The 16,413-nt window shown below is 42.8% G+C and overlaps 1 protein-coding gene across 1 annotated transcript in view; it reads left to right on the top strand.

The window, feature by feature from the left end:
- Nucleotides 1–16,413, top strand: part of LOC105924430 (protein mono-ADP-ribosyltransferase PARP14) — a 68,821-nt gene that overhangs the window by 35,761 nt on the left and 16,647 nt on the right. Inside the window, exon 8 of the mRNA XM_036143584.1 lies at nt 13,408–14,594. Within this exon, the coding sequence (XP_035999477.1) occupies nt 13,408–14,594 (1,187 nt within the window). The remainder of the gene's footprint in view (nt 1–13,407; nt 14,595–16,413) is intronic.

The following is a 16,413-nucleotide window of genomic DNA, read 5'->3' as shown; positions in this document are numbered from 1 at the left end:
TTGTGTAAGATCAGTGTACCCATTGAAATAATGATTATTCTAAACTAATGTGCTCACAGCAAGTTGATGGTATGAGAATGCTGAATGTTCCAAGGTACTTACATACTGATAAAATATTGGGTTTTACCTGAATAAAACACCTGGTAACGGCAAAGTCTGGTGAAAATCTGATAAGTTTTAGCATGCAACAGTTATATTGTACAATAGAAAAATCTCAATACTTATGAGCTATCAAGAAATAGCCTTACAGATCCGTTTAACCTAAAAAGTGTATCTCTGCAATGAATAGGAAACAAGACGTCTCACCCAGATCACCGCTGTGCCTGCTAGTGAGAGGCCCCCCGCGTCATAGAAGCTGATAAGAACTTCCAGTCTGTAAATTTATGGCATGCAGCTGTGAGCATGCAGCATCACAGAACCCTAAATGTGAAAAATATCCCCACCCCAGTGGATTTTCTGCTAATAATTGTGATGGTAAAATACACCTTCTGCTGTCAATTGTGAGCAATACGGTCCTGGACATAATAGAATTAAAACTCATGTTTAAAAGGAACATATCAGTTATATAGTAAAAAATTTAAGAGACAGTAGTATATTTTTCAAAACCGCAAACCTGTACTGCTGGTATCTGCTCAATCGGCTGCCTTAAGAAGTTATTACCTGCACCAATCCATTTGCCTAGAAGCTCAAGATTTGGAGACACAGAAAAAATATTAGAAATCACATTCCATTAAATTTGGTCAAAAGTATATTGGTAGAAATAACAGTCTGAATTACCTTAAAAAAAAGTGTTTGATACCAGGCTGCGGCACCTGAGATGGACCCGGAATGACATGTGACAGATCAGGCAAACACGAGATGGAGGTGAGACTTCATATTCAAAGGCTTCCATGCATGGAACTGTACATCTCTTCCCCCAGTGTTGCAGTAGGTCGCTGCAACGTCTCTGCAAGCACCTCAGTGACAAAGTCTCAGTCCACAACTCAGTGTTTGATGAAACAGGTGGCTCCAATGTGCGCACAAATTCATACAGTCACTTCCCTTGACAGCTTGGGATCTGCGCTGTTCATGAGCGCTGGCCACTTCTCCAGGGTGAGGAAACATTGTTCATGGGAGCGTTATCCCTTATCTGGGGTACTGACCTTCCGGATGGGAGCTCATGCCAGGATTTCATGCCAGGATTTAGTGATGCGAAACAGTCCCTGGCCCAGTGCCCAGAGAGACCACATTTAAAGCAGATGTCTGTAGATGATCGAAAAGTTCTGACATGTCCGCCCCGTCTACTCGGTCTCCTGGTCCTGTCTCCATGTCTGCACTGACTGTCACAATGAGATCCGCGTCCATACACAGGAACAGCAAATCTGGAATCAAATACAGAACAGAAAAGCGGAGGAGGTGGCCCCCCTCCTTGAATGAAGTTAGACTGTGGTGGAACCGTCAGGGTCTGAGCACCACATGATGCACCCGCAGAGACAGTTCTTTGTGTCATCTCCTGCTTTCTCTTGGTCACTTTCCGCTTTGCTTCTAGTAATTGTAATTTAAGTAATTGAAGTTGCAAGTCCTCTAAGTCCTGCTTCGACTTCCTGATCCCCCTTTGAGCCACATGCAAATAGTCGATCAAACAGGTTTCCCAGCGAGCATACGAACACCCAGGTATATCAGGATTTTGTTTCATAAGCAGGGACACTAAAGAAGGAACCCCATCCAAAACTGCCCCTCTAAATAATTCACCCAGATTTGAGCAATTTGTTTTAGGATCCACACCCGTGTGTTTGATCCATGTCTCTGCAGCTTGAGTTATGTAATCTGCAGGACGCTGTTGTGGGTCCCAGTCAAATTTAGGAAGCTCAATTGATGTGGATAATGGAAAGCGTTGTACAATTGCATCTCGCAAGGAAGAAATTACTGAAGACAATAAAGTTTCATCAGGCATGTGGGACGATTGAGCAACATTTTCGATGACAGCAAGTACAGACGCAGACACAGAAAGTCTTAAAATGGCTCTAAAATCACCGAGAGCCAGTTGTGATCCTTTGGTTAAATTTTGTAATTCAGCCAGCCATGTTCGACCACCAGCACTGATACTGGGGAGTTTATTCACCAGAAGTTGCATGTTACCAAGTGAACAACTAGAAAACTCCTGTGTTCTTAAATAACTGTGTGACAAGGGCATCTGCATTTCGTGGGACTATGAAAATGTGATTACATACAATGAATAATGTGGGGACCGTCCTGCGATGATCCCGTAATATTTTCTGAATCTACTAGTTTCTGCCGTTCTGCAATATCAGTATCTATAATAAAACAATGCAAACCAATAACATTAGTCATAAATTCCTCAATTTTAGCTGCTTCTTTTGAGGATAACTTTAAAACTGACTCATAACTAAATGCAGGGTTAACAAATCGATCAAATCAACCGCAATATCAGTTTGCACACACTATTAAGGTACAGTTTAACCCAACTTTTAACTCTGTTTAGTTCTGCTTAATGTGGTTTTTCCCAGGCCTGCAAATGAGCAAAAGTTTATATGGTGGCTATTTTCTGCTCCCTATTAATCAGCTAGATTTAAGTCTGATGAATTATATCTATTTATTTATTTATTATAACTAGGGCTATCAAACAATGAAAACCTTTTAATCACTATTTTATCGCAAATAATATTTTATGTCTGAAAGTATATACATTCATTAGGCATTTTAAAACGCTATTTTGCAAGAGATAATGCTAGTTAAAATTACACTCTAACAGAAGGCATTTTCCCTTTTGTGTTTTCCCAATTTATAATGCCTCAAACAGATGTTCAATGTTCTGCCATATTTTTAACAACTTTTCCAAACTTCGAACCACTTTCTAACTTTTAGGCTACAGTTCAAAATAAAACGTTTTCTCCAAAACTCACCAAAATGCAGCTGTTCATGCTCTCCAATGCAACTCACCCATACAGCTTGCAGCCAATACCTCAAACGTTTTACTGCATTGAAAGTTCTCCTGCACTTCAACAAACATTATTAATGCATCAACCTTTTTTCTAATGATTTCCAAATTCCCCTTAGTTTTTCACCCATATTTTTACTTATCACTTTTACTTAACAAAATTAAACTGCTCCCCAGTCACCGCTCTAATCTTTAGGCCCACGCACGTGGAGAAATTCACACACACACACACAAGAGACTTCGAAGCCGCGCACACACAGAGACAGACTCAGACCGGAGCTTCTAATCATTCAAACCATGGATCCCATTTTACCGAGACAAAATTGTTAGACAAGACGTAACAAACATAACATTTAAGACAGACAGCCTGGCGCGTCACAGAGAGACCCTCGTCCCTTCCGTAGTCGACGAAACGTGTCCTTATTTTAAAATCTCCTCGTCTGATCGTCGTGTTCTCGAAAAACCCCGTTTTTTGAAAACTAGAAAACAATCCTATTGTCTTCCTGGGGCCCCTTTTTTTAATCTCTTATCTTTCTTTCTCTATTACAAACCTATCCCCTGCTTCTTTAAGAGCGTCCCAAGTTCTCAAGAGGTAGCGCAACACCTCAGCCATAAAATTACCAGTTTGTCAATCTGGTTTTCATTTGGCCAATCCCCGAACATATCCTTTTTTTTATGTTTTTATCTTTTTTATTTCGTTTTATTTTATTTTCTCGGGTCGACCCTGTTTTGCTGTAAGTGATTACTTCTTCATGCCCAAATTTAAAAGGTTCCTCCACTTTAATGTCAAATCCGGGTCACGGCACCAAATTGTGATTTATGTATTATTGGCCTAATCCTGCTTCGCTACTAAAGGCCCATTTTTACCCCGGTTTAAGATTTGACAATAAAATAAGGAATCATTCATCAGAGGTAGAACGGTTTAAATACATATTTAATTCATAGAAATTAAATATGGAGACAGAGTACATACCATTTACAAGATGTTGTTCTCACCGCGGTGGATAAATCTGTCTGTCTGAAGTAAGTTTTACCAAGACATTCCTTTTATCAACTTTTAACTCCTCCTGCATGGCTCAGAGGGAGGATGACTGATCTCCTCTCCTTCTGACCACCCCCCCCCTCAGGACAATAAAACTCCATGTTTATCTTACGCTGGAGCAGAAAGGGACAGGCCCCACTCTGCTTTACTCAGTAACCCCAACTAAGATATATTTTTAATTCTCAACACTTCCAAGAATGTTTCTTCTGTTAAGTCTTTCTAAAAAATTATTGCAGAGTCAAAAAAGGTGTTTGTAGGTGATTTGCTCGAAGTTAAAGGACTGTGAGGCACTGTTCGGGTGCTCTCAACGTGGAGTGTCGGCCAGAACACTATTTAGGCCAGGATTTCAGTCAGGACTAGATGTTAGGAGGAGGTGCAGCAGGTGGAGAATGGAGACACGAGGCAGGATTGCTTTAACTGGTCTGTATTACAAACTCTAGTCCAGATTCTGATCCAATTAAACATAAATGAACATAGGGTGCTGCGGTATTTCCAGGTAGGTGCGTGTGCGGTAGGCTTGAGGGTTTGTGTGTGAGTGTGTGTGGTTTCCTAAACAACAAGATAAGGAAAATAAGTCCAAGTATCCTACCATTACACATTACACCTTAGATAAGCTAAGGAGGAAATAGTTCAACTCTAAACAAGCTCAACCTCTAAGTTACTATTAATCAGCAAACTACGAAAAGTTAGCTAACAACCATGTCTCTGCGCTATCAAGTAGATGTGTAGGATTGGCACAATGCTCTACAATACACACACATAGCACATAACTCAGGCTTATCAACAGGTGAAATAATAGCAAACAAATTAACTTCAAACCACCTATTTAGCTACAGTAAACACTCAAATATTGCAACTTACTCATCAATAACGCACACTTCTTTGGAGAACACACATAATTTGCAAGTTAGCACAGTGGCTCGACTACCAAACTTCCCCACCAGGCAGTGGCAACGTTGGTTACGCAATGTGATGACATCATCGCTGCCCTAACTACGGTATGCCTTAGAGGCCAAAACTAATGCTGAACAGAAATCACTGAATACAAACAGTAGTACTGAACATCAAAACTTAAACTATCTAAGGGTCTTTTGAACAGCCGCCCCCAAATGTGTACAATACATTTGCTCAAACAAAAGACTCTAGGTATAGCCACCTTGCGCCTGAGAGTCACTGTCCTCATTAGGTATGGTAGGGAGGATCACCAGCGGGGCCACAGGTCGTGTGTAAGTTCTGTCCTTAATCTTCACATCTGCTGACCTGATGTGTGCATCAGGACTGGGGTCAACCTTGATGATGTGTCCCATGGGCCAGAGAGCCCGGGGCAGACGATGATCCATGATCATGATAACCATCCCTTCTCTGACGTCAAGGTAGATATAGACGAATAAAGCGTGCCCAAAAATGATTTGCGAGCACTTGGGCATGCCTCCACAGCTGACGGCTCAGAAGTTCCTCTTTGGAGTAAACCACCTGCGGCAGTGAACCATCCTGCCGCCCCATAAGCAGGCAGTTTGGTGTCACAGGATCTAGATCTCTTACATTGGACGAGACGTAGCCCAGCGGCTTTGAATTGAGGATCCCCTCTACTTCCACAAGTAGAGTACAGCACTGTCTTCAACTAATGAGTTTCTCGCTCCCACATCCCTCCGAAGTGAGGAGCTGCAGGAGGATTGAAGTGGAACTGGATCTTGTGTGGAGCTAGCAACTGCTGAAGTTCCAATGTCATGGCTGAAAACGCTCCCCTCAACTCAGCATCACTTCCTCTAAAATTTGTTCCCTGGTCCGAATAAAGCTCAGCTGGTGTCCCTCTTTGAGAAATAAACCGACACAGAGACATCACAAAGGAGTCTGTGTTGATGAAGGTCAGTACATCCAGATGCACGGCTCTGACAGTCATACACTTGAATATTATCCCCCATCTCTTTTCCACACGGTGGCCCACTTTAATTTCAAAGGGACGGAAGCAGTCGGTTCCAGTGGAATAGACCAATTCATTGTTATTGTTTTGATCCGGGTTTTTCGCGCATGCGCGCCAGACTGTTAGGCAAAAGGTGAACACAATGCGGACGAAAACAAAGTAAATGAGGAGTTCTCAACTTATTTTTCTTCTTTAGATAATGTATCACAAGATCTTTATAAGACTAAGTTGATGGTTGATGGTATCAGATTGCCAGATCCATAAAGCAAAAGCCTGAAGGGATGGAGCGAGTCTGTGAAATGCTGGCGAAGTGTTCTGTACGGCAACATATACAGCTGCCTTATAAACACGGCAGGCCAGTACAGACGAGAAAGCACGAAAGCCCTGAAATCACTTGACGGCTACAATTATTTCATATCGGGACATGTTCAGACATGTTTGTGTAACATACGAAAGCGGAGTCGGACACAGACAGCGCCTCAGCAAATTTATTTATTTTTTTTTTTTTTATTTATTTAATCAGGACAGTGCACATTAATGAACAATCTTATACTACTGTACAGATTGTAAATGAGCCAGATTATAGCATAGTTGCTAATTTACATCTGTCGTCCTGAGGCAGGAAAAAAAAAACATTGTCTGCCTGCGTCCTTTTCATTGAAATTATCCATTTCTTTCTTCTTTCTTCGTCCTTCGGTAAATGAAAGAAACGCACATCTGACGATTTGTAATACTTCTGTGTGCAACCGGGAGCACAACAAGTCGTAGGCATTGTTTAGATTCCAAAAATAAACTAACAGTACGCTCAAATTCACCCGTTTTGTCACGGTGGTAGGCGAGAACAGTACTGTTTTTGCCTACCAGCGTGACCTGGATGTAGCTCGTGATGTCACACGTGAATTGGTCTATAGAAGGCTGGCTTGAAAAGGCGGAGTCAACCTAAAGGCAGGTCAGCCATTTTAGGGATAGTAGGTCTCGCCTTCCATCTTTGACAATCTGTGCAGGTTCTCTGATAGCGCCAAATTGCTTCTCTTCCCTTTAGGATCCAATAATGGCGCCACAGCTGTGCAAAAACCGGATGAGAGGGATCTAGAACAAGCCGGTGAAGTTCACAGAAGGTTAGGTCCTCGGTACGATGTAGATGGCCACCCACTCTTATCAGTCCCTCACTTTCATCTAACTTTGGAGACAATGTTAACAGACGACTACTCCGTTGAACTGGTTTCCCTGCCGTCAGAAGGTGAAATTCATCCGGGAAACTCTCTTGTTGAGCCCTCTTAATGAGAAGCATCTCTGCTTGACGGTAGTCCTCAGCAGTGGGACAACTGTCTTTTGCCGCCCCATGAAGCTCCTGTACTTTTGCATCCAGAAGCTCACGCCAAGTACCATACTGACTAATGAGGGCTGGGGAGGCCGATGTCATGGCACAGAAGGTTGATCTGCGAAGTTCAGAGGCATCTGGGGAGATCTCATGGTTATCAGATGAGTCTTTTGGCCATTGATCTCGCGGTAGATATAGTATGGGAGGACCTTGACTCCATCGGTTTGGTCTTGCCAACTCCTGCAGTGTTTAGCCACATGTTATGTCATCAGCAGGATTTTGGGCAGATTCCAAATAGTGCCAGCTCTGCAGATTCGTCAACTCTCAGCAATGCGCGTGCCCACAAAGACTTTGAAGCGAAAGAATTCAGATCGCAGCTAGGTGAGCACAGTGGTAGATTCTGTCCACATCACTGTTCTTTCAATATGTAAAGAGAGCTCACCCTCAAGGAGCTTAGAAAGCTGGGTTCCCATGAGCGCTGCACATAGCTCCAGCCTTGGAATGCTCTAAACTTGCGCATCACAGAACACATGTAGCTCTCTCTCTTTCACCTCTCAGACTACCTCAGTGAGTAGGTATGGTCTTGGATGACTGTAGCTCCCTTATGGCGAGTGTTGGCCTAGTGGTTAGAGCAGCGCCCTTGCACTCAGAGACAGAACAAATTTCGTTGTAATGTATGTTTCAATGACAATAAAGATGATATTACTGTTTCAGTTCCTGTATCATCACTGTGGCATGTCTTTTTTTGATCCACTGTATATATGAGGACACACTGTATATAACTGATGCACCTTTTCCTACTTTTGGCACCTTCTTTTGATTATTGATTACTGAGCCGATGTGTCAAGTGAATTTCCCCAATGTGAGATCCCGGTGGGACGTGCCCGGAACACCTCACCAGGAAGGCGTCCAGGAGGCATCCTAACCAGATGCCCGAGCCACCTCAACTGGCTCCTCTGGACGTGGAGGAGCAGCGGCTCTACTCTGAGTCCTCCCCAGATGACTGAGCTCCTCACCCTATCTCTAAGGGAGAGCCCAGACACACTACGGAGAAAACTCATTTCGGCCACTTGTATCCGGGATCTCGTTCTTTCGGTCACGACCCAAAGCTCATGACCATAGATGAGGGTAGGGACGTAGATCGACTGGTAAATCGAGAACTTCGCCTTTTGGCTCAGCTCTCTCTTCACCAGAACAGACCGGTACAGCGCCCACTTCACAGCAGACACTGCACCAATGCGGTGGATGGATGGAACGGGAACCATCTCCCGTTCCATCCTCCCCTCACTCGTGAACAAGACCCCAAGATACTTAAACTCCTCCACTAGGGGTAGCACATTCTCCCCAACCGAACTCTTCCCACACCAGAGTTTTTGCCTCAGCGACCAGCCAAGACGTCTGTCGATTTGACTTCTTCCGGACTCCCACAGGCCAATAAAGCCCAGTAGGACTCCTTCTTCAGCTTGACGGCTTCCCTCACTGCTGGTGTTCACCAGCGTGTTCCAGGGTTTCTGCCGCAACATGCACCCACAACCTTGCGGCCACAGCTCTGACCAGCCACCTTAACAATAGAGGCGTGGAACATGGTCCACTCAGACTCAATGTCCCCCACCTCCCTCAAGACGTGTTCAAAGCTGTCCCGGAGGTGGGACTTAAAGCTCTGTCTCACGGGGGACTCTGCTAAACATTCCAAGCAAACTCTTACAATACATTTGCCCACATGAGCATTGAAGTCCCCCAGCAAAACAAGGTAGTCCCCAGGAGGGGCATTCTCCAGTACCCCCTCCAAGGACTCCAAAAAGGTTGGGTAATCTGAACTGCTGTTTGGCATATAAGCACAAACAACAGTCTGAACCCTTCCCCCAACACATATGCGGAGGGAGGCCACCCTCTTGTTCACCGGGGAGAACCTCAATGTGCAGGTACCGAGATGCCCACTGCAGCTAGGCGCCTCTCACCAGGGGCAACTCCAGAGTGGCCCCTGCAACTCACTCGACCCCTTTTGCCCCTCCGATAGGTGGTGAGCCCATTGGAAGGGGGACCCATGTCTCCTCTTAGGGCTGTGCCAGGCCGGGCGCCATGGGTAAAAGCTCGGCCACCAGGCGCTTGCCAACGTGTCCCACCTCCAGGCCTGGCTCCAGAGTGGGGCCCCGGTGACCCACATCCGGGCACACAACGTCCATTAATCGTACTCATCATAAGGGGTTTTGGGCTGCTCTTTGTCTGGTCCCTCACCTAGCACCTGTCTGCCTTGGGTGACCCTACTAGGGGCATAAAGCCCCTGACAGCATAGCTCCTAGGGTCATTGGGACACTCAAACCCCTCCACCACGATAAGGTTGCAGCCCAGGGAGGGGCATTTGCGGAGGCGGTATTTAAAAATACCTTGCTGCTTTCAACTCGCTCTGCAGGAGCAGTAAACGGCTCCACAACATGGCGAGTGACACATTAATTGTGCAACACAATGAATAGATGATGAAATTCATTGCCAACACTTTTAATTGTCGATTTTTATCAATTTCATCAATTCGTTGTTGCAGCCCTAATAGCCACATTATATGCTTAAAAAAACGACCAAAAACCATTTGATCATGATAAAATAGGATCATATACACCAAGTATCCATCCTGATAATGTGGTGATGGTCCTTTTTGTGGATAAAAATAGCCCCAGCACCGGGAACAATTAGACGTGGTGCCATCCTGTTGAATTAATAAATCAAATTTAAATAATGCCGGAATGAGCCTGACCCTCTGCAATGCCTCACAGTAAATTATCCACTTAGGGGTGGGCGATATGAAGAAATTTTAATATCCCGATATCTTTGGGCTATATCACGATACATGATATATATCGCAATATGTTCAAATAAACTTGAATAACAAATGTTTTTAGCCACATAGTGCCTGAAGTTGCATTGGTATATCTCAAATCAACGTGTCAATTTTTTTTTGTTTGAAAAATTGATTGCAAAATAAAAATGAATTTAAAATGCTTTATTTTAGCCATTTTTTCCACCACAGCTGGACATAGAAGGTTTTCACAAATTACAATATTGTCACATTAGAGCTCTTTTGTGATCAACACTGGACCCTAAACAACAGAACATCCCAGCGGCCAAACGGAACACCGAGGAAAAATCTGACACAAAATATACCTGAATGAAAAGGTGCTCTTTTGTGCTTAAGACATAAAAAAATGTATAGTCAAAATGTGACAATCCCAAAAACAAAAGCTTGTATTGTGACTATAAAATCCACTGACCAGTCGCAGCAACATATTCAGAGCTTCTCAAAAATATTTCCGTTGCTCTTTAGGCGCTGGGAAATTTTAAACAAACGGGTTTTTTTCTGTCATATGGGATTTAGCAAAAGAAGATGCCAGTTTCAACAGTTTTAGGGCTGGTTTAATTGAAGTTCCCTTTGGTCCGTGTGTGTTTGAGAGGGGGGGGGGGGGGTTTGAGGGGTCAACACGCGAAGTTTACAAGAGTCTTCATTTTGCACTGACGTTTCAGGTGGAACAAATTTGTGCTACTGCTACCTTTTATGGCAATTGTGTTATGGCATGTTTTGCAAATTACCGCATTTTGTTAGACATCCTTCCACTGCCTGAAAAGCTCGCTGTCGCCATAGTTCTCGCTGTCTCGTCAACGTTAAGTAAGCGCACGGGTTCGTTGTTGTGTGCGCGCGCCAGAGCGCTTTTTGGTTTAGAAGGAGGAGCGAGTGATGCGTTGACAGCATGTGGGAAAAATTTAACTCACAGTGAATTAAATACAGCGGCTCAATCTTGCCATGAAAATTTACACGCGATTGTCGCGATAAAGTCATTTTAACTATTGCGCAGAGAAAACTTGAGATACATCGAGTATACTCGATATATCGCCACCCCTACTTCCACTCAGCATGATCGAAGACTATGGGCTGAGGATTGTCTCAAAAAGATTTGAATAAATATAAAAGGATATATATACATATACATACAGTTATAAATATCCAAGTACAAAATACAAATATAAAAATGTGACATACAAATAAATAAACAAAATATAAATATAAAAATGTGACATACAAATAAATAAACTAATTTATATAAATAAACATGTCTTTGTAAATATATTTTCGAGATTTGAAAATAAATATGCTTGACTTTGTATGTGGAATCTGCATTTGTGAATCTCCTTTTTGCATTTGTGAATCTCCATTTTGCATTTGTGAATCTCCTTTTTGCATTTGTGAATCTCTGTTTCGCTTTCATGTCGATGATGTAATTTTGAGACATTCCTACTGCAAACCGGATCCAAATATAAATGCCACTAGATTTGAATGCGAAGACACCCTCCACTGAACAACCAGCAGATGGCAGTGTTCTGCAGCCACAGCTAGTCTGGCAGAGCGGTCTCGTGTGCTCGTGACACGTCATCAGCCTCAGCCCGCTTGCCCAGAATGCACCGCGGCCGCAGCTTGATTCGAGACAGCGCAAACAGATTCCCTTTTCTGCTGTTGTTGTTCTTCAAAAGTACGTTTTCAAATCGGCTGAGGCGAGAACATTATACTTTTAAGCTTCCCTATGTGGCCTGTTTACAGAGTTAGTGCGTAATTTTAATAAAAAGTTCAACGTTGAGCAGAGCAGAGAGACCCGCAGACCTCCAAGGGAAGCCGCAAACAGGGCTGATGTTAGACCGTCTTTAGGACACTTCTGTCGGCCAAGTAGTGTGCGTAGTACCGCTGGTTCTGATTTATTTGTTTTGTGTTTATCTGACTGACGTGTGTCGCTTTATTAACTCAATACTTGCTGGAATAAATTGCAGCATATTAAATTAATAAATAAATAAAACCTATAAATGTTTTTCCTATCCAAGTGAGTTTCTTCTCACATACAAAGATTCCACATACAAAGTCAAGCATATTTATTTTCAAATCTCGAAAATACATTTACAAAGACACATTTATTTATATAAATTTGTTTATTTATTTGTATGTCACATTTTTATATTTATATTGTGTTTATTTATTTGTATGTCACATTTTTATATTTGTACTTTGTACTTTATAACTGTATGTATATGTATATATATCATTTTATATTTATTCAAATCTTTTTGAGACAATCCTCAGCCCATAGAAGACCAACCGTTATGAATTAAAGAAAACGATCTACAGCCAGTTTAAGAGCCTCATATCAGAACACTTACATCACTCAACTCTGCAAGCACCAATGTTCATACTGTTTCCCAGCGACATTCCACTCTGTTCCTTTTTGAAATCATATTTTTCGTGTTGATTTTTTTTCACTGAATCTTGGACCTTTCTTCAGTGTTTCACTGGAAGATGCTAATAGCCGTTAGCTGCTTCCTTATTTTAACCCCTGCTGTGCATGTGCAGTATGTACTGTTAAAATCGTAAATAGACACTAAAGGCTTTATTTACTAACAAATTGAGCAAAACAAAGCATAAAACACCAAAATAACAACTAATACGCCTGCAGGATGTGAAATCTTTAATTAAAAAAACTTTGTATGCAACCAGACTGAACTACTGACGTATAAATAAAAATGTTTAAAGCTGTTCAACTTTAAATCCTCTGAAAGTGGGCAAATCCTTTCAGATTCTTCAGTTTAGTAACGGTGGTCAGAGCAAAACTGGTTTTAAAATATCTGATTCAGCGTTTAGGAATTAAGAAGCTGTAACTCTCTGTGAAGACATTGAAAGTCATCATTTAAAGCAGCAGAGAAACCCCTCAAACAGCGCAGCATCTTAAAGGATCACAGCATCACACAGAAGGTGTCTTTTACACAGATAACGTGGCTGTGCACCTTTGTATCCTCTGAATGCGGCCAAATCCTTCCAGCTTGGTAAGTTCAGTCATGGCAGTCAGAGCAAAGCTGGTTTTAAAACATCTGGTCCAGTATTTAGGGACTAAGAATCTGAAACTATCTGTGAAGAGATGAAAGTCATCATTTAAAGCAACAGAGGATCTCCTCAAACAGCACAGCATCTGAAAGGATCACAGCATCACACAGAAGCCGTCTTTTACACCATCTTCCATCTATATAGAGTCGTTGCCTGAGTAGCGAACCCCTGGCTTGTTGATCAGCTAGAGTTTAACGCGCTGTGATCATATCCCTTAAACCTTTCGCTACGAGCAGCCTCTCACCTTTCTCTCCATGTTCTCTGTGTCTCCCTGCAGTTGTGACAAGCATCTGCGTTAAAGAAGACCACGTGATGCGGTCCATCGCTGTCAAGCTGTATCCGTACTACGAGTCGCTGGGAACCGCTCTGTACGGCAAAGAGCGGCCTGCCTGGAAGATGCCTAAGCCGGTCACTGAGAAGGTTCAGCGCGTGATCTGGAAATTCCTCCTGCAGAAGAAAATGCCGAAAAGCATCAACAATCAGATGGATCCACATTTCTGCAGCGTGGATTTGGACCACCCTGAGGTGAAGCTCAGCCCACTGCCCAGTTTCCTAAAGCAGAAAGGTCTGACTGCTAAGGACGTAGACAACTGGGCGGAGGTGGCTCGGGCCGCTTTCTGCAGACTCATGTCCGAGTACACCGCCTTTGAAAGCGACGTGAACACAGAAGCATGGAAAGCTGCTGAGAAGGAGGTGCGGTCGGTTGTGAGGGAAGATGCCTTAGTAGACTTTGATCCATCCAGAGATGTTGTGACCATCGCCGGTAGAGCCGATGACATCAAGAAGATCCGAGCTCCTGTGGAAAACATCATCTTGAAATTGATGAATCATGTTCAACGACAGACCAAAAGCATAACTGAGCTACTTGAATTTTCCCCGGCTTATTTTGCCATCCTGAAGGAAGAAGGGCTGCAGAAAGCTGCCGCTGACATCTCCTCTGAGTTGAAGGTCTCGTTCAATGAAGGCACCGGGAAGCTGAGCCTTACAGGACTGCCTGAAGAAGTCTACAAAACCAAGTCCTGGATCTTGGAGAGAAATATGAGCATGAGAAAAAAACAGCTAAATCTCCCTCCGAGTCTTCTGGATTACCTCCGGAGTGTGGACTCCACGGACATGTCGATGAACCTGTTCACTTCACAAGGCATCAGTGCCGTCTACTGCATCGACTTCAAAGGCGTTTCTTTAGTGGGAAGCTCTGACAGAGCCCTGGCCGATGCTGAGAGTAAGATGAAGAAAGATCTGTTGGTGCAGACTTTGGATGTGCCGGATCAGGGAGTTCTGAGCCAGCAGAAATGGATGGACCTGAACAGAGACCTCCTAGACACCTACAACTTCTCCAACAAGAAGACTGTGATTATATGGATCCACCCGGAGAGAATAGACAAAGTAACGGTGGCTGGCTTCAGCAATCCTGTCAAAGAAGTCAGCGTCACTCTCAGGCAGTTCATTGAAGACTACTCACAGGTTTGTGAGACAGTCCGCGTCGAGTCCTGAGCTGTTGCTCAGTTCATACAGATGAATAAACAAGGAAACAGGACTTTCTCTCCTGCAGGCTGACAGGAATCTGTTTTCTGACGTGTTTTTGGAGCTTAGTTGGTTCAGTTCAGCGTCAGTAACGGGTTTAGTGTCTGTTTTGCAGGCCGGTGAATCGGTACCTGCTCCTCATTAGCTACGTCTCGTTAAAGGCTGGTAAACACATCCCATCAAAGCTGAAGCTGTTCACACTCCTGCAGCTCCAAACTCCTTCAGCCTGGGTGGATTTGTTAGTTCTGGGTTTGTTTTATCCTAAAACTCAGCTTATTGTTCAGCCTTGGCTCAGGTTTAATGTGTCTAATAAATAAAATGCTATTTTTACTGAAAATCAAAAGCAGCTCCCTGTCCTATCCAGATATTATATCAGTAGATTTTCTTACCTGCTGATCTAAATGGAAACCAGGACCAGGGTCATTCATGGATCCGGTCCAAACTGATTTAAACTCCTGGTTTCCTTTTCTTTTAGGATCAATGCTAAATAATTACAGCCTGTTTGGACTGAAGGAAAAGTTAGAAATGTTTATCAGGAACGATCTAATCTGAAGGATCTCCAGCCTGTCATGTTGGAAAGAAACTTTTTCTCTGTTCTTTAAGCTGTAAAGGTTTTATTTTTTTATATTAAACTTAAGTGGGAATATAGAAAAAAATCATCTTTATATAATCTTTACTAAGATAAATAGAATATTGTTAGTATATAATGCCATTAACATTTTTATATCAGCTAAAGGTGTTGCCATAACAAAGCCATAAAGATTTATCTGTTTACAGCTTCCTGCTCGCATGTTTGTCTCTGACAGAAACTTAAAGGCAGTTTAAACTAAAAGTGCTCAGTGTCACCGACCTGCTGGCTGTCTGAGGAACTTCCTCACCTTAAAATAGTCTGCAGGACGTTTTTACTCTCTTACATAAAGATCATTAACAGAAACCCATTAAGGTGTCGGCTGCTGGACCGACCTGTCGGGTCAGTGCCACTCCCAATCGGAGCGCAGCATTCCACGCAGCGATCAAAGTCCGACCTGTTCCTGCCGCCGTTCAGCAGCGTCTTCACAGCCTGATAAACCAGTCAGAAACTGTGGGGCTGAAACACAGAGACCAGGACCAGACTGAAACTGTGTTCTTAAAAAGAAAAGTAAAGCCTTTAAAAATGATCTCCTAGGTTTGAACATTTATTAAAATGTTTCAGGCCTTTGAATAGGGCTGGACGATATTAAAAAAGCATATTGATAAAATAGAAATCATATTGATCGATATCGATAACTAAATTCAAAACATGAATTTTAAGTGCAGCGTGACCATTTTATGGTGTTGCTTAGCAACCTGTTTTTAATATAGACACAAACACTGAATTCAAACTCAACCCTTTATTCAACCAACTTTTTACCAAAACTACAAGTTTTTAAGAAAGAAAAACGAACTTTTGAAGGGGCGGGGCTTGGTTCCTGTGTCTGTGTCGTGATTGGTTGGGAGGATGTAATGACTGTAATATTAACCTACATGGGTAGAATACATAAGGAAGGAAAACGATTCTATCATCGAAAAACGCCTATCGATTGGTATATATTGTTATTGAATTATCATCCAGCCCTATTTTAAAATCAAACACTGAAACCCGTCTCTGTAACATCTGCAGCTGGACCTTTAGTGAACTTACTGGACTCTGAGGTTTATTCTGTCCGACCCGATGTTAAGAACTCTGCTCATTCGTTTCAGATTATCTTGTTCTGTGTTAAATCCTCTTTTTGTATTTTTT

This window comes from Fundulus heteroclitus, chromosome 12, assembly GCF_011125445.2.
Source record: "Fundulus heteroclitus isolate FHET01 chromosome 12, MU-UCD_Fhet_4.1, whole genome shotgun sequence".
NCBI lineage: Eukaryota > Metazoa > Chordata > Actinopteri > Cyprinodontiformes > Fundulidae > Fundulus > Fundulus heteroclitus.
This window is presented reverse-complemented; position numbering and strand designations above follow the sequence as displayed.